The sequence below is a fragment of the Amphiura filiformis genome, chromosome 2 (assembly GCF_039555335.1).
Source record: "Amphiura filiformis chromosome 2, Afil_fr2py, whole genome shotgun sequence".
NCBI lineage: Eukaryota > Metazoa > Echinodermata > Ophiuroidea > Amphilepidida > Amphiuridae > Amphiura > Amphiura filiformis.
In genome coordinates, this window is record NC_092629.1 from 11,763,227 (window position 1) to 11,783,404 (window position 20,178).

Genomic DNA, 20,178 nt, shown 5'->3' on the forward strand with positions numbered 1-20,178 from the left:
AAAAGTAAAGAAATAATTTAGGGCGAAATAAATAAACAGCGTACAGCAGGTGCTATCTTGTCAATAATGATAAGAGGAACATGAAAAAAAACCCAGCAGAGAGCATGCACCCCAGTAAAGAGTTAAATAAAGCAAGGAAAAATCATAATGTGCAGAAGGCCTACTTTTCGGATGATATTCACAGAAACAAAGATAAAGAACTAAAGATCTAAAAACAAAAGTAAAGAAAATGAGGGCGAAATAAATAAACAGCGTACAGCATGTGCTGACTTGTCAATAACGATAAGAGGAGCATGTACCTCAATAAAGAGTTTAAATAAAACAAGGAAAATCATAATGTGCAGAGGCCTACTTTTCGGATGATATTCACTGAAACAGAAAAAAAGAAATAAGTTTAAAGAATTATATATTTTAAGATTGGATAATGAACAATCATACATAAAAATGTGACATGTGTCTGATGATATTTATACACTTCGAGCAAAAAATAAAGAACTACTTAACACGCGACATAAATAAATAGCCATATTTTATGAACGAACTGAATGTTGACATTGCGGACCAGGATTTGAAACAAGAACTGTTTTCAAAAAGAAAACGCGGTTGGTATAAAAACATAGCGTGTGCTATCATGATATAAACTTCAAAATCTAAAAACACAAGTAAAGAAATAATTTAGGGCGAAATAAATAAACAGCGTACAGCAGGTGCTATCTTGTCAATAATGATAAGAGGAACATGAAAAAAAACAGCAGAGAGCATGCACCCCAGTAAAGAGTTAAATAAAGCAAGGCAAAATCATAATGTGCAGGAGGCCTACTTTTCGGATGATATTCACAGAAACAAAAATAAAGAACTACGTTAGTACGTTTAAAAAATTATATAATTTGAAATTAAATAATGCAAAATCATACATAAAAATGTGACATGTGTCTGATGATAATTATACACTTCGACCAAAAATTAAAAAAATACTTAACACGCGACATACTAAACAGCCATCTATCAAGAATGACAAGAGGAACATGAAAAAAAACCTAATATATGAGAGCATGCACCCCAATAAAGAATTGCTTTAAAATAAAACAATGAAAAATCATGACATGTGAAATGTATGTTGATACACTTATACATAATACTCAAGGGTGAAATAAAAACACCTTATCTACCGATATTTCCACAGTTAAACATACTCAGTGATCACTTGTACTAAAACAAAAATAAAGAAATGAACAAAAAAAAGAATTAGTAAAAGATAAAATAATGATAAAACGTACAAGAAGTGGCAAAATATTTATTATTTATCTGGGCTTATATATCTTTTATTTATTTATCTATTAATTTATCTATTTATCAATTTATTTCAATATCATTATTATTAAGTGCTTATTTATAATGATATTTAAATCTATCAACATTATGCTTACGTCATCCAGGAGTTATTATCCCACTTGAAATCGCCATATAAACACAAATTAATAAAGAAATACACAATGGGTGAAATAAAAGCATGATCTATCTTTCCAAGAATGAAAAGAGGATATAAAAATATAACAGAGCATGTCCTATAAACATGATAAAGAATTATTTAAAATCGTACAAATGTGAAACATGTAATATGACATATACTTAGCATAAAACAAAATAAAACGGTCATGATAATATGACATTAAGGGCGAACACCACTAATGAAGCGTCTTGGTTTAAATGCACGTGAAAATTAATGTCTTTCTTTGCTCAATTTGAGGCCTTTTTGGCTCTCATATAGTTGCCTGATGTACCCCGTTACATTTTATTAAGAAACAAGGTAGTATAGTTTCTCTCCATTGATTTTGCAATGTCGTCTCCAGGAGGGGGGCTCAGAGGGGCTTTCAGATTTATGCGGTGGGGCTAATGGCTAAAATCGCCAAAAAACGCCTGATTTTACATATCCCTCTAGCGTTGGTTGTCAGTAGGCCCCTACATTGCATTCACTCCTCATCAAGTGTTGACAAAGACAACAGTGGTTGTTGAAACGTACACAGTAAGTGCATTTTCTTGGATCAGATACTACGAACTCTGGTTTACTAGCTTACTCTACCGATCCTGATGAATTTGTTCAATCAATAACGATATCTGGGGGACCAATCACAAGCCAGATTCATTTAAAGATTACATCATGACCAATTTTAGTTAGGCCAGAAATTGGCCTAACTCTCCATAGAATCCCGCGTTAAAAATGTTATCCGCAATCCAAAGTCAGTAGTCCACTTGGGAAGCTAACAAACAGAGGGAGTACGGTGACTGAAAAGATTAGATGTGAAAATCTATCAATTGTGCACAAATAATAATCAGAGTTTTAACCTTAAATGCAATAGCCAGAAGCACAATTGGCAATTGGCAATATGACTTAATGTAATACATTAGAAAAGGCTTAAAAGGCAACTATTAGGCCCTGATTCATATTTAATCCTCATTTAGGCCTGTAAATTAGATTGTCTGTGTAAATTTAGCAGGATCCGACTTTTTATGACGACTTTCAAAATGTGTTACATTTCAGAAACACCAAGCTGTTTGTGAGGTGGCGTTAGCTGTATGGGTTATAGGTTGAACTTTTTACAATATTTCTGGAAAAAAAATCCTGAAATCCATATATATTAATTTTCACAATGGATGTCGTCATCTGACCTTCTGCTTGCAGAAAGGGGAAGTTTTGAAGAACTGAGTTGTTTTCCCGGCCCCTGTCTGTACATAAAGTCAATGGGGTTATTTACTGGTGTGCACCCTAAAATGCCCTGGTGGCGGCATGATTTTTCCCGTGCATGAGGGTTTAGGCCAAATTAAATTATATGTCTAAACTTGAGGTTGCATGTGTAAAACATGGTCTTACGCATGTTTGGGGTATTGAAATGATATTTTTTTGACTTGCACAATCATGGTAAAGATCCATGTCATACATATGAGATTATAGGACATACAATACTTGGTAGGCCTAATGATAATGCGTAAACTTTGTACCTGTTAGGGAACTGAAATCAGACTGAAAACACAAACGTCATGGGAGGCTCTGTCTCACCAGTTGCATTTACAAGGCCCTTGTTATAACCAGTGGTGGCGGATGATTTTTTTCTGGGGGAGGGTCACACAAGGTTCTGAACAGAAACGTCACATACGGACCAACCCACACTACCGAGAACCGCGAATGCCGAGAACCGCGAAAGCCGAGAACCGCTCTAGTTTAGTTTGTCTTGTCTTCATTACTGACCCATGCGTGAATAATCTGGTATTGTGTTTAAATTCCAAACAGGTCATCATCCATGTCGGTTGTCTTGGTTTGCTATTCTCATCATTGTGGGAGTTTTATTCCGATCCATGTATGAATAGCCGGTCTTGCCTCAACATCAATACTTTGAATATTTTGTACAAATCCATGATTTTACCAGTTTTTGATTATTGTGATGTTGTTTTTAGTAGCTGCAGTGGCCTAAATCTTGATCGACTAGAAAAACTTCAGAATAGGGCTGCCAGGGCAATAACAGGTTATCCCCCCTGGCATAGTGCTACAGAGCTTCGTCATAAACTTGGATGGATTAACATTAAAAATCGATGGTTAATTCACAAGAGCATTATTGTGTTTAAATGTTTAAATGATCTTGTTCCTTCTTATCTAAGCTGTAAATTCAAGTTTGTAAATAACATGCATCATGTAAATACTAGGTCAAGTGCCGATAAACTTCTTGCCGTCAATGAAAGTCACGTGCGCTCGTTTCAATACCAAGGTGCAATAGAATGGAACAAATATTTGAACATCTCAGTTAAGGGCTGGGGTATGAACGTTTGGACAGTATTTATTTTGGGACATTAGAGCACATCAGACATATCGAATTGCATTCTGAATACGAAGAATGTCATTCTGATATCAAATAATTTTGATTTTTGAAATTCGCAATTTAATACACATTTTATGGCAAATCATTAAAATTGATATTTTGATATTTAACAGTACTTGAAGTAAACTTTATAAATCTGATGATTTATACTTAAAGTGTATGTAGGTGGGATGAAAAGCCGACGATCAATTGAAAATTTTGACCTTTCGTATTGAAGATATGGATTTTTTTTTCCCAAAACACCAAAAAAAATTAGGTCTTTTTGGGGAAAAAATCTATATCTTCAATATGAAAGGTCAAAATTTTCAATTGACCATCGGCTTTTCCTCCCTGCTACATACACTTTAAGAATATATCATTAGATTTATATAATTTACTTCGAGGACTGTTATATATCAAAAATTTGAAAATTATCAAATTTTTATAATTTGTCATAAAATTTGTATTTTATTGTGATTTTCAAAAATGAAAATTATTTGATATCAGAAAGACATGCTTCGTATTCAGAATGCAATTGATAGGTCTGAGGTGTTCTCATGTCCCACAAAAAATACTGTCGAAACGCAATAAACGCTCATTTTAGATCCCTTAATAATGGCAATTCAGATTATATGTCTTTTATTATTAAGGTTACGCACAATTTTGAATTTTTGCATAGACAAATGGGCTGCACGTAGCCACCTGAAATAATTATTTTTTCAAAAAATAAACACGGTAGGCCTAAAAATCATACTTCATCTTAAAGTTGACACTCTAATGATTATTATTGTAATACTTTTAACATCATAGCTCATACACAAATGTTCTTTATAAGTGTTTAAATTTGTGTTCAATTTCATGAGCATGAGGTTTTTTAAGGAAAGAGGCCAGAAAAATATGGGGAGAGGGACCGATTTCATTGCGATTTCGGATATGTGTTAAAAACAAACCAATGAAATAATGTACCTATTTATTCTTTTGATAGGTCGTCCTGATTTGAAACAGTAAGCTTACTGTTCACAGAATGTCAATGAAAATGATGTGGCACATGTCGTCTTTTTTGCAACAACGATATTAGTTTAGTGTGCCACTATATCGACACAAGTATCCCCTACATTATTTCTTTGAAGTACCAGCTAACACATCCCTATCAAAATTTTATGAATCAGCGAAGGGGAATATTAAAAATAATTTATTTTATCTCAGCATATCAGGCCAAATGGTCCAAAATGGAGTTCTGAGATATGCACAAATGTAGTTTTGTGTACTCACATTTTCTGCTATTTCACAGTATTAATTCACAATCCCATAATATTCCAGGTGCAGTGCTCCTGTATTACTACTGATAATCCTTATTGCATTGGAAGTATCAATTTATTTTCACAAAACTTGCAGATATTGACAATTATGGTGCATGCACTGGCAACACATGAAAAAATAATTACTTAAAACAAGAACTGTCTTTTAAAAAAGAATGAGTGCTGTAGGATATCTAGAGCAAATATTGATATACAAAAATAATTTTAAAAATACTTTAATGATACAATTTTTTCAATCTACATCTCTGAGATGTTTAATATATATACATGTACTTCATAAATAAAAAAGAAAAAAGAAAAGACAAGTTGAGTGGAATTTTCACCCTACGTAACCTTAATGTATTTTATGTTTTATGTATTCCTTCGTGTGTGCTATGATAATATTTTATTATTCTTTTGGCATTTTAGTTTTTATCAATACTCATATAACAATAATTGTATAATTATAATAATATTATTGTTGTGTTTTAAATTGTTATGTAGTTTTTATGTATTTAAATTGAGCTTTGTATAATTATAATTGTGTAATTTTAACAATCTAATTTTATATTGTGTATATGTCTCCAGGGCCCCTATGTATATCATGTGCTATGCACTGACTGGGCTACCCTGGTAAAATATGACTTAATAAATAAATAAAATAAATAAATAAATAAATAAATAAAATAAATAAATAAATAAATAAATAAAAAATAAATAAATAAATAAATAGCCTGTATTTGATAATATTGTGCTATTCACATTTAACTATATCAAGGTTTTTTAGTATTAACCACATCTATGGCTTTTATAAATAAATCCAAGTATGGTAAATCCCCGGGTAAATCATCCTCAGTAAAGTGCTCAACCAAGAAGGGAGACTTGGTGGTTTATAAAAGCATTAACTTTGGACTGATTATAACTTTGTTTCATGCAGGTCAGCCAAATGATGAGCGTGAGCGTCGGCTTTGGCTGGCCTGCCTGCATGAACCAACGTTGTAAATAACGCTTTAATAAACCACCAATTCTATTTTGAATGTATATATTATATAACATGAATAATCATAATTAAAACTAGGTAGAGCCAATTTCACTGAATAGATTCATCAGGTTTGTAGATATAAAAGGTACACATTTTTTCCCAAAAAGATCTAAACATCTAACAGATCTAAAAGATTTATTTTGGATCCTTTTTAAATCCAAAAAAGGTATGACCCCCCCGAGTGGTGTTAAATGAGAGAGAACAAAAGTAAAGAATAGGCCTATAATAAAAATAATTTCCCCACCGGTGGTAACATTTCTCATAAGACATGGGTCAATATTCATATTGTGGGTCCTTTTCATGCGCGTATTTGAGGGGGGGGGCTTTGGGGGCGCCAGCCCCCCGGGGTCAAAGCAGGGAGCGGCCAAAACGAAGGGGCGGCGGAAGAAGAAGGGGCGGCAAAAACAGGGTCGGCCAAAACGATGGGGGCGGCAAAACGAATTAGCAAAGAAAAACGGCGGAAAGAATTGAAAAGTATAAAAAATTTGAAAAATGGTACTATATACATCATATCAAAATGTGTTGTTTTTTGAGCGCGAGCGCCTAAAATCCTTTTTTTTGCTCTTCACTATATCAAACCACCGAAAAAAAATTGGGTCAACCTTTTCGGGCTGTTTGGGAAGGGGCAGCGAAATTGAATTTTCCTCCGCCGGATAGGAGCGGCCACGGTACGCCACTGAATTTCAAAAATCAAAATAATTCCAATCCTCGTATTCAAAATGCAATTTGATGTACTCTCATGTTCCACAAAAAATATTGTGAAAACGTTGCTATCTGATCCCTTAACCAATGAACGACAAGGGAGATCCCGGTAAAGGTCATAAGACACTTATGAAATATATTATAGTTACTTATTTTATAACACAATAATTACCGCCATTTGGTAGGTAACTTGGATACGTCCTAATAATCATATCTATTCTGAACTGCATCTAAAAACTCAAAATATCAATACGAATAATTATGTGGGTCATTTCAGATTACGTTTGAACGAATGTGACCTGCTACAATGAAATGAGTATAAAGTCGCAATTGGTAGTTTCGATATCATCCTGGCCTAACTAAGTTGATGTTCTTTGTTGCAGCGCACATGTACAAGCCAGTCCTTCGTGCACATTGAGCTTCCATTCACAAAGGACTCAGACATACCTCTGGTTTGAACAGGTGCGTGCAAAACAAAAACCGCAAACGCAGTAGCCAGGGCTTTTCGAAACTACCAACTTGCGACTTTACACTCATTTCGTGTGGTGGCAGGTCACATTATTTATTTTGATGTATTTGAGGAAATTCATTCCGACACAATACCGTTGTGCAATACCTAACAGTACTTAACCCTTCTTAGCTGCTAGCAAATTGTTAATCATCAAGAAATTTATACTTCAGGTTCTTCAGAATGTAACATATTTCAAATGCCAAATCCCGATGCTTATTATCTAATGTATATTTCATACTTCGTATAAGAAGCCCACAGGACCTTCTTGTCACATAAAGAAAGTCTTGGCTGTGGCTTGGGGAGAGTGACTGGCCAATACCGGACGCCAAACTCACCCCGGAGGATTCTAAATTATGTACAAGCAATCTATAATTCCTAGGACATGGTAACATTAAGGACATTGTATTTAATATTCTTGCTGTTAGCTGTCAGATGATACCGTTTAAGGTTGAATTTGGTGACTTCGTTATTGTGGCAAGAGCGTTCATTGAAACAGTTCTTACAACTGTAAACAAATATGCTACCGGGTCATTTCAGTTCGGTTTAGACTCGGACTCCTAAGGACAGACAGAAAGAAATGACAGAAAGACAAAACAAGAGAAATGAATTTAAGACATAGGATCTTTTAAAATAAAATCAATGAAATTATAATCTTTTTTTCAAGGTTCCCTTTATAGAGTTAACAATCGCGTATACACGCGCGACATAAGGCGTGTGCATATGACCTTGTGCAAAATAATACTTGGTTAAAGGAATAATTTGTAAAAGGAAATTTGCAAAATATCATAATTAATCTTTTTAATATTTGTGGCGTAATTGTTTTGTAAACAGACAACTTTAATACACCTAAGTGGAATCAGCACACTGTGTTGTGTTTGTAGGAAATCGAGGCTCGAGCAACTGTAGTTTTTGAAGTGACAAGCTGTATATCTTCACGCTATTTAGCGTATTCAGATCATGGTGACCTTTGACCAGGTCACCATGGTATTATCGTCTTTGTCTTATGAACATTTCACTTTAAGTGCTGGTTTTATGGTTATCATATTCCTTTTATACATGTACGGTTCCAGATATAGGTTTGTTAGATATTCGTACTTAATGTTGTCATTACGTAATTTCATCCACATGCTTAACGACAGACAAAACCCGTACATTATGTCAATATTTCATACATACTATAATGCCGCATAAATAAGCACATGTAGGCCTATGCTTATTTTGAGACTGAAAATCACACTGAAACTGCAGAATAACGCTGACAAATTATACAATAGATAATACCACAGAAATAGCACTGAAAAGAGTTCTTTTGTTATCAGATTAATAATAATCGCACTAAAAATTGACCGCAACACTTGTGAAACTTAGTGGCCATTCATAAATCCCACTGAAATGGACCTAATCACACTGAAATGTATCGGGCCATGCTATTGTTATGAAAAACAGTCCCTAGACAATAGTGTTACGAGTCGCTTAATTACTCAAGGCCAGAAACACCTTTTTCCCAAATTCACTTCGGAATGCACAACAAAACAAACTGTTTGATTAAGTTAACAATATCTATAAAGTCAAGTAAAATTGATTTATAATGATTTGATTCATAAACATTAATACATGCACAATCAAGTACATCTATTCTGAATGTTACTTATCCAGCAGCCTTCTTGTTGTTAGTTACCAAATTCAAGTTCTATCGTTCTTGATGTATATCCTGATTCACTTGTTCTGCGAAGATCACTGCTCAGTGAATTCCACAGAAGACCTTTAAATCCTTTGCATAAAATCCTCACATGGTTGACTATCTCCAAAATGGTGCTATTTTCACCTTTCACACAATTTCTTCAGAAAACAGGTTTCCACTTACATTGACAGATGTGTTGCTTCATAAACCAGACTTCAGCTAGTTGACAGAAGAGTATATTCTTTTTTGGAAGAGAGGTACGCACTTTGACGTGAACTAGATCTTCTCCGACATTATTGGCAGGTAGTAGCACATTGACTTCATAATTCCTTTCTTTAAAGGAAATTGACTGTAAGCACATTAGCTAGACCACAACAACAATAACAACAACAATACCATTCAATAAATAATACCATACAATAATATTGTGCTGAATTGTGTTTACATATACCAAGCACTGGAAAAGGCTATAATCTCCCACGCAAGGGGTATAGATTTCATATAGAATCACCCACTCATACTCCCTGTGTGGAAGATTTTGGTATTGTCTGGCGTTGGGGTTTTTCGGATTTCAACAGAAGATCATGATGCAGTCATGTCTACAGTAGAATTCACCGCGACCTTTCCAGGACTTAAACCCCATTAAAAGCTATTAAACCAAGATAACACTCATTGAAAACAGCTCAACTGATTAAATCAGATCTTCTCTGGTTGTGCACATGTGTCTGTTTTATATGTGCGGTATCGCAATGAGCTGGTATTTATAGCTTCAGTTGGGTAACCGATTATAAAGGAAACGCAAGGAAATAATGGTATGTGGACCTTTGTTCACGAAATGAGACAATGGCCTGCTTTTTGTTAACCAGCATTCTTGAAAATGAGCAACATAATGATTGTTGACTTAACACGGTTTGGAAATAATTTTTTTATTTTTTTGGTGTTATCTGTCGTTTACATATCCTTCCTAAAACACCAAAATACGAATATTTCCAAACATCTAAATTAGCTAAACATTTAGGACATGTTACAAAACTATATTTTCTAGAATTTTAGAAGAGTACTTTTAATATCGGCCGGTTATTTTTCACACAGCGACATTAACTAGGCAAATCCCCATACTTCTAACGTAGGCTATTTGTAGAGGTCACGCGTCAATGGGAAGAGCACTATGTATTGTGTATAGGAAAACGGACAGTAACTGCAGTATGTCCCAATGCCAGTCAACGTGTCTAGGGTGAAACAGAGTGATGAGTTTAGTTTGACACACGTTTTAAACACCTTCACATGACTGTGGCACAGTGTCATCGCCCCGATATCTTCATGGCAGAAATCGCCATGGTAGGTTGAATCCACCGCCACGCATGTCCATTTTGTATCGACCTGTTTAATAGTTTTGAGTCGCATAATGGGCCGAAGGACATCTGACTAAGGCTACTGATAATAGCCCCGATTAGCTCGGTGACTGACCTCGCTGTGTGTCAGTGGAGCATGGTAGACCATGATAGGTCATATGCTTTTAGATTACCTCCACGATTGGCCTATACACTGCGCTATATAATTCGGCACATATAAATCAGAATTATAGTCAGTTTTTGACTCAAGACGCAAGCTACTCTCTCAAGACGCCAGCTAAAGACTATCATATCTGTTCAAAATATATTCATGTGCAAGGAAACACATCTGGTTTCTTTATACGAAATTATTTACGGGAGATATTCATCACTTTCTACCCCGGTATCCAAAGATTTTCTTCTCATATCAAACTCGTGCATGGCAAATTCACGTGTATCGATCCCGGGTATTTATTTTAGTATCTCTGCTGACAAAGTAATTATTAGCCAGGCGATATCGGTGTGTGTGGCACAAATCAAAACTTAATCACGACTGTAGACAGGGGCTCTAGATATGATGTAGTTATTTGTTTTCATAAAATACGTAAGTGGGTGTAGTAATAGTTGTTAACAAAACATTTGAATGGTACACGTAATGCTATTATTCTTGGAATCAATTTGTAATTTGTAATTTAGTGACTCTATGTACAGCATTGGAGAGCAACCTTTTCACGTCAACGAGTAGAAACTATTAGAGAGATTGCGATTTCCAAACGTAGACATCGGACGTACGTTGATCTATTCAAAACCACTCTCCTGTATCGAAGCGAGGTCACGTATTTAGCTATTTTTGAAGATATTCCACGTGCGAAATCGACGTAGATACATCGTTGAATATGCACAAAAATCCTTTTTGTTTGTAACAAATCATTATAATAAAGGTACAGCGATGTGTTAAAAATGGACTAAATTTAAACGCAATATTCATACGCAGAGATTGTCTATTGAAATGTGTGTGATACTTTGCGTATAAAAAATGTCCTTGCGATTTGACATTTTGGACTCAACGTAGCATTAAAACGTACGTTCCACCATGGTTCCACGTGGAAATAGGCTGATTTTACCTCGAGTCTAGGTAAAGGAAACGTAGAGAACGAGTGTTTCTCTATGAATGTCAAAATATCATGTGTTTTTTGTACAGCTGAGGGGTGGTGCAATAACTTTGTGTATCCCCGAGGTGGTGAAGTATTATAGGGGGTGGGGGGGGCAAAGATTGGTTGGCAGGTCAAAAGGGGGGGAGCAAGCATTTTTTTTGCAGGTCGAAAGTTGGGTGGGGGGAGGGCAAGGACATTTTGGCTCAGATATTTTAGGAACATTAGGAACACGTTCAAATATGCACAATTGTATTCAATCTATGTTTGCAGACATACACAGGTGGTTAGTGCAATCTGCTTGTGTTGGCATGGTTGGGCATTCTATTCAAACATTGTATTCATCTATTGCGATTATTACGTCACTTCTTAACTTATAGAGGCCCTGCATTCTTTTATCGATTGGCTCCAAACAAAGGATTTGAACCGGTGTCCTTCACCGCAGTTATGGCGGAGTGCAGTTCAACAAAAGTATGATTGCAATCTACCACGACATTTCGGCTCACACACATAAGAAATGCACTACGATAAAATAGGTTGATAAAAACCATGCAACAGAGCATTAATGCCCAAAATTGAAAAGCTGTATAATTTATAAACAATATACACTACACATAAAAAATACTACTACAAGGGATTTTCAACATATGAGAATCCAAACAATCAAGTACCAACATGCACAGTTTTGTCCTTATATCACTTTTGGGTTTATAACATGTTTTCAAGCCTCTATCGTGATTGGCAGCTGCAGCTGTATAAGACATCTCTTTGATAGCTGATAATGCCCATCTATTCACCAAGTGGCTATTAACTGATGAGCACTGTCATTATGCTAATATGAAATCATTGTTTTATCAACAAAGGCGAGGGACTCGTCTGTCGATATGCTGAAACAAACCGCTACACTGTTCAATGGCTTTCTTGTACTATATGAAATATGGTGGGCGATTTGAAATGCACGTGCCCTGAGCAAACTACGATGCGTACGCACACTGCAGGGCAAAGAACAATGGAAATTGTCATAATTCGCGCGCATACTGCCGGGCAATGACATCACATGTCAAGTGGTCTATACCCGATCAATGTTGGAGTTGCCTATAGCCTATATGTTTAAAATTCAATATGGCTACCAAACTGTCATGTGGTCCAGTGGATTAGTGCGCTGGACTCCTGTATTCTGTTTGTAACAACGGCGTGGGTTCGAGGCCCACCTGTGCCGAACTGAAATTCCATTAAAAAAAAATTTAATATTAGGGAAATGAGATTGGCGAATTTATGTATGACGTAGAGAGGATTAAAGATCCCTGTATTGATCCCTGACCCCACCGACTACCCCGGGCTGATTTCATGCAAAACAAATCACCAGATGACTGACTATAGGACATAGCGCCACAACACGAGCGTTGGTAAAGTATGTGGCCTCACTGCACTACATAGCTACGTAAAAACGTACGTGTTAACGTACGTAAAAACGTACGTCCTACGTCTACGTTTGGAAAATCGCAATCTCTCTATTATTTTTCAAGTCACCCACGTCGCTCATACTACGGATGAAAGCATCTCGTGAAAGCACATCTTTGATTAAGTACAAAACTGTTGTCTTATACAACATACATGTAGGTTGGTTTGTAATGCAGTTAATCCTTGTTTTACTGCTCTAAGAAAATAAACATAACACACTATGGCACGACAGAGTGGACAATATCCTATTTGTTCTCGATAAGGAGACGTCTGGGACAACCTCCTGACCCCCCGGAACCAAGGGGGCGGCACAACATCTTCAAGTTTGACGTCATCAACATCTGTGACGTCTTCGGAGGTGCCCTAGTACTACATCACTAGCAACAACAATCTTCAGAGCAATAACATCCGCTAAAGACACCGGTTGACCCGATGAAAGCGCTCCGGTGAGTGTACCAAATTTGAGTAGCGTAGAAGTATAATTTTGCTTTCTATTTAACATTGATATTGTTTAGTACTGCACAAAAATGTTACAAGCTCATGTCAAAAATCAATCATGACTGGCGACAAGGATCCAAAAGGCGTATTAAATAGTATCCACTGCGTGGTCGAATACGTCTTCAAATCGCCACTGAGAAAATGTTTCGGATTAGTTTCTATAAAGATCGTAGTACATGGTTTCTTCCGTTACTTTTAGAAACAAACTTAACTTTGTATTTTAACACGTCTTTGTTCGATATATGTTTTTTACATTTCCCCAATTTTAAAATATTACGGTTACTACCTAAAATGCGATTATAAATTTCAATACTCCCCTTTACAATGATACCCCATTGAAACAATAACATTTTTTTCACGGCTGAGTACACGCCTTGTGAATGTAGTGGGGTCTCAAACAGAATTTGTCAAATTGACCATTATTCTGTGCTCAAACAACGCTAGCCACTAACCTCAATAGCGGGTGGAAAATCCACATGCAGCCACAATAATCAGGCACCTTCTCCTCATGCTGCTCACCAACCTGGTTACACGTTACTGTGGTATGGCATTTCATTCTTCAACAAGGATTCGTCGCAGGTCATTCAATGTGGTTGCATATAGGCTTCTCTGGCACGTACAGCACGATCAAGCTGGTCCCACAAGTGTTCAATCGGGTTGAGGTCTGGCCCCCGGGTCTGGCCTGATGGCAGGCCATTTTGGCTGTACTCCCATATCCTGTACTGGTAGTCGTTGACTACCGTGGCTCTGTGGGGCGAGCGGTGTCATCTTGGAGGATTGCATTAGGTCCCAGATTGTGAAGATATGGGATTGCAGCTTCCTGCCGGAATAATGGTCAATTTGGCAAATTCTGTTTGAGACCCCACTACATTCACAAGGCGTGTACTCAGCCATGAAAAATGTTATTGATTCAAATGGGGTGTCATTGTAAAGCGGAGTATTGTAGCTATCCATTGATATGCAACACGATATGAATATGTTACAAATAATTTGAGATACAGATGCTTGAAAAAACTTTCCAAACTTTTGTTGAGGAGTTTATTTGAAACATGCAGCATGGTTTTTCAAGCCAAACAATACATTAAGTGAACCTATTGAAAGTCAGGCGATATCTCCGAAATGGCAAAGAGTGTAGAGTTTCATATGTATTAAAAACCTTGAGAGTGTTTAGTACAGCGCAATAATGTTACAAGCTGAAGCCAAAAATCATTTCCTACTGCTGATAAGGCTCCGAGATGTTAAAGTTCTTTGTAACCGTAAGACCTCACTGAAAAAGTAACGCAACCGTGTTGTAACGCAGCCATTTTGATTAAGATAAAAATAATATTGTTGTTGTTTTTATAATATATGATATATCAATCTTTCCATTTTCCAATGTTAAGGTATGATTATCACCTGTGTGTCAAAAATACCTAAAAATTCCTATTAAATTCGATACCTTTATATTACTATGCACACTTACAATGTAAATTAAATCAAAGTAAACAGCTAAATGACGTATTATAGGTAAATGTTACCTATACACTTAGATATATACCCTGGAGTGCATGAAATTACGATAATGTTGATCTATTTTTAACAGGAAGCATTGCTTTCTAAGCCAAGGGATAAATTTAGTGACCCTATTGAAAGTCAAGTGACATATCCTAGGTGGCAAAGGTGGCATTCATAATGTATTAAAGACCTTGACAGTGTTTAGTACAGGGCAATAGTGTTACAAGCTGAAATCAAAAATCATTTCCTACTGCTAACAAGGCTCCGAGATGTCAAAGTTCTTTGTAACCGTAACACCTCGCAAAAAAATAACGCGGCCGTCTTATAAATATGTCTATAGCTTCAGAACTATTAATCATACTTGCAATATTTAGAAAGACATATGGTTTATGTAAGAGCATTTTGATACCCCATTCGTCCAGTTCTGCTCAATATTTAATAACAAACACGGCAGTATCTTAAGGACATATCCCGAATTTAAAATATGCACTTATAGCGATCAATGGTTATTAAATACAATAACAAGCATTGTGGCATGTACAATATGTCATTATATACGCGCTGAATTCAAATCAACACAATGTACATGCAACTTTTAAGTTCATGGTTGTTTTTTAAATACTGATGTATTGTTAATATAGAACGACATTGGGCGAATTGAGTATCAAAATGCGCGTACATAAACCACCTGTCTTTCTATGTTAAAATATTGTGAATACAATTAATAATTATGAAGCTAGACGTTTTTGTATCGGCTGCGTTACTTTTTGTAAAGTCTTAGAAGTTTTCAGCAGCTGATGGGAACAATTTAGAATTAGCGTGCGGTAAACAAAATACCATAAACAATAACACACTGGCGACATACGCGTTAGATGAATGTGTGGCGTATTGAATAGGGCGCCCACTGCGTAATCAAATCGCCATCTTTTATATTGATAAAAAATAATATTATAAATTAGGGGTTCATTCATAGGATTGAGGGCATGATCGCTGTTATGCCCGAGGCGTGAGCCGAGGGCATAAATCAACGATCATGCCCGAAATCCTATGAATGAACATACCCAACATTCTAAACATTGTTAGCAATCCAAAACAAATGAAAATAATAAGGTTATTGATATTTTTGATATTTAACAGTACTCGAAGTAAACTTTTTAAATCTGATGATTCATACTTAAAGTGTGTGTAGGTGGGATGAAAAGCCGACGATCACTTGAAAATTTTGAGTGTTTTTTGGGAAAAAAATCCATATCTTCCCTACGAAAGGTCAAAATTTCAATTGATCGTCGGCTTTTCATCCCACCTACACACACTTTAAGTATGAATCATCAGATTTATAAAGTTTACTTCAAGTACTATTAAATATCAAAAATATCAATTTTAATCATTGCCATAAAATGTGTATTACATTGCGAATTTCAAAAATCAAAATTATTTGATATCAGAAGGACATTCTTCGTATTCAGAATGCAATTCGATATGTCTGATGTGCTCTAATGTCCCACAATAAATACTGTCCAAACGTTCATACCCCATCCCTTAAGCTTAAAGTTAAAACTTTTCTATCCAATGGATGAGTTACCCTATATTGAAAGCCAAACGACATTCCTGAGATGGCAAGATGTGCAGATAGAATGCTTAGTTCAATCGGCAGTTCCTATTGGTTCTTTTACATCATGAATATTAACGAGTATGAATATTATTATTATTATTATTATTAGAAGTAGGATAGTAGGACTATTATACATGCACCTGTATATTTTCCAATTGTCACTTAGCAATTCCGTTGTATACTTCCTATAACATCCGCATTTTATTTTCACAAAAACATGATACACTTGCAACTCACTCTTTAGAGTCAACTAGAAAAGCTAAAAGAGCATAATTTCCATCACGTGTTCCCACCCTCAAACATTTATCGATAGAGGGCTTTCATCAGCTCAATATCTGTCAGTGGATTTAGTTCCCGTTAAGTCAAACCTTGCTACACAGACTTGTACAAAGTTCTGACATAACTACGAGTTGTTGCGAGATCTTTTAATATAACAATCAATGTGCAGTATGTTATAGTTCGACATCGCGTTAAATTGAGCGTGTGGTAGGATGCACGCACACGTAAGGGAGTGGCTGACAACCTATATCTGACATTCCACTGAGACAATACTGGTACATTAACTACTCTTTGCATTTCACACTTCTCTGGTGAGAGTGTGACAAGCGAATTTTAAGTGGAATATTGTCATTGGTTAATTAGGTGTCCAATTCTAAGACACGTGACCTTGAGGATGCCTTCGTGAAATTCAAATCAAGTTTGGATTGAAGGAGAGAGCCTTGGTAGTTTGTCGATGATGTGTGTGGTCATGTATTTGATAACACTGCAACATTCAACATGTTCAATGGAAATACATTAACCTCGCGCGTGGAAGACAAGCAATAATAAGGTTAATTAAAAAAAGGCACAACACCTATACTACCCAAGACAGCCGCAAAACACGCTACCATCAGAACGTCTTCGATAAACTAGGTGTCAGGGAAAATGCAAGAGTGGTTTGTCTCTGATCCGTATATACATGAGGCTATGACCGTGTTCTCCGACGGCAATGTGTTATACTTTGGTTGCATGCAACCTAAGATTTGAAGACATATCGGATATAATATAGATAAGGTTTGCTCTAGCTTAGTGAAGATCTCAAAAGTGGTTAGTTGATAGTTTACAAGTGGGTTAACCAGCCTAATTAGGGGTTACCAGTCTTTCTCAGCCTCGGGCGCTATAATACTGCAGTAAAATCACCAGCCGCTGCTGTTTTGCAAAAGTGAAAAAAAAAATCCACTTCTGTAAGCGAGTTTTAACAAGTTAAATCCAGCTAGCACAGCGCACTGCATTGAACAGCGCCAGTCGTTCGTTCTCTTACGGACGTTAGACAACATACGTTCCGTTTCTCGTGTCTGGTCGCCGTTAAACATCCGGGCTTGTACAAAACTAGTGACGAAGAAGAAAATAACTGAGTTTTGTTGGGGGAGAATTTAGCGAGATTAAGGAACGGCAAAACTCCATGATTGCGCCAAGACAAAAGGGAATTTGACTGTACGACGAAAAAAAGTAGCTGATAAGTTGCAAGAGATTTGAGCGACTAATGGCAATTGTGTGTGATACCTTGCATAAGGTTTCCCCTTGAGAAATAATGCTTAAAAGTTTTTGTGCGCACCCAAGGGATATGATTCACTGAGGACGATAGTGCTTTGTGCTCTTTTTTGCATCTGTTTTTATTCCACGAACCAAGGTTTGAATTTTGATCTTATTCTTTAAAGCGGATTGGATACGAACATATTGCAGAAGCGTTTTGAATTGACGATTTTATGAGAGAGTGATAAACGGTGATGTTTTTGACTCGAACAATCTAAGCCGCAAGTATTTACGCATTTTTGTTTCAAACCAAATGGATCTTAATTAAGTGGAAGTTTTGTTAAATTGATATTGAAAGAAGAAATAATTTTGGAGTGATAATGGAGCTACCTTACCTTATCGTGTGGTCTTTAGCAATTCAACTAGTCGTTCTTCTCCTACCACAGCTGGCAGGTAAGTTTATATAGTGAATATTTTGTGGTCTAAATGCTTTTTTACTTAAAAGTTGGATACTTTTGTGAACAAAAGTAAACATTATACGTTTAAAATCGTTAAGACAAATATAAAATACGCGGTGCGCTGTCAGAAATGCAATTAGATTGCAAAGAAAAACAACACAAGTCAAAAATCGACTACATGTGATGAAGAAAGTTTTCACGACTGGGTTATATGGTTGCTGTCGTTTTTGTTTTGATAGAGACGGCTCATTGGTGATAAATTACTTGAAAATGGTATATTAACAAATGTTCATTCATGGGAAAACACGGGCATTTATATCGAATGTATTACTCGGCACATTAAGCCCGTGAATCGTTCAATTTAACACGTCAAATATTCAATTAAACACACCTTTGAATGCGTCTTGGTGCATGGTAGTAGCTAACAGATTGTTCAAAAATTACAATCTGTTCTTAAGAAGCAGAAACGTTGATATTCTTGGAAGCGCTAACATATAGGATTGGACGGTAAATATTTTGACAATGTTGCGTGTGCATTTTGTAAAGAAAAACAAGATAAACTGATCCATTCGCTTCTGGCGGGAAAACAGTACGTTTCTGTTATCGCACATTTAGGTCGCGAAGTATGCCGAACGTGTGAAGAAAAAACCCGAAAGCACAAATATCAGGAAAGAAAAAAATAAAAATAATTGGGAAAACAGACAGAAAAGGTATGAATACAAAAAATGAAGTACCAATAATTATTTCTATATCGTTACAAAAATGAGTATTAAATGTAACGCCATCTTCTTTTAATAACAAAGTAAATGTTATTTTGAGTGACAAGTTGTATTAAAAAGGCGCCAAACAAGAAGAAAGCCGCCGCTTGCTATCGCATTAAAGATGTGTAATGAAATACTTAAATATAAATATCAAGTTTATAAAATGTTTCAATTAGAATGCGAATAACAGCAAATTATCAAGCAAAAAGGAAATCATATCAACATGATAAATATCAGAGCAAATTGATAATGTCAATTTTTCTTCGTTTTATTTAAAAATAATCAATATCATTTATGTCGCTTGGGGTTTAAAAAATTATCGGTCAGCGACAAGTCATTTTTCAAATAGCTACTGCAAGAACACGGAGATTTCAAGCTTTGAAATATCTCGATGACATTTATTGTCACTTATTCTGACATCCTTTTCGCCGAGGTGCCGTATCAATTTAACACTCATAATGTTATAGAGGTGTCCGAGGGTGATTTCTAGTGGTCTTTGCTCTTCGACTATGATGGGCTATTCCGTTTAAAATCCACACTACCCCTGTGGAAGATTTTGGGAATATCTTCCACATGGGGTGTATATTTTTCAAATGTTATTACTCAGAGTTAATCATTTTGAAACCCATACTCCCCCTGTATAATGGCTTTATCTATATCTTCCACAACTGGAGTGAGTATTTCAAGTGGAAGTTACCTAATTGTCTATTCTATTTGAAGCCTATACTCACTCTGTGGAATACTTTAGCTAAATCTTCTACAGGGGTAGTGTGGATTTTAAATGCAATAGCCCAATGCAGATATCGCAATACGTCAGG

At 36.0% G+C, this 20,178-nt stretch overlaps 1 protein-coding gene across 2 annotated transcripts in view; it reads left to right on the forward strand.

The window, feature by feature from the left end:
- Window positions 1-17,023: 17,023 nt before the first annotated feature.
- LOC140145886 (neuronal acetylcholine receptor subunit alpha-9-like) overlaps window positions 17,024-20,178 on the forward strand; it is a 232,861-nt gene continuing 229,706 nt past the window's right edge. For both annotated transcript variants that reach the window (XM_072167589.1, XM_072167590.1), the window contains exon 1: window positions 17,024-18,594. In XM_072167589.1, coding sequence (XP_072023690.1) covers window positions 18,522-18,594 — 73 coding nt within the window. In that variant the 5' untranslated portion in view covers window positions 17,024-18,521. The remainder of the gene's footprint in view (window positions 18,595-20,178) is intronic.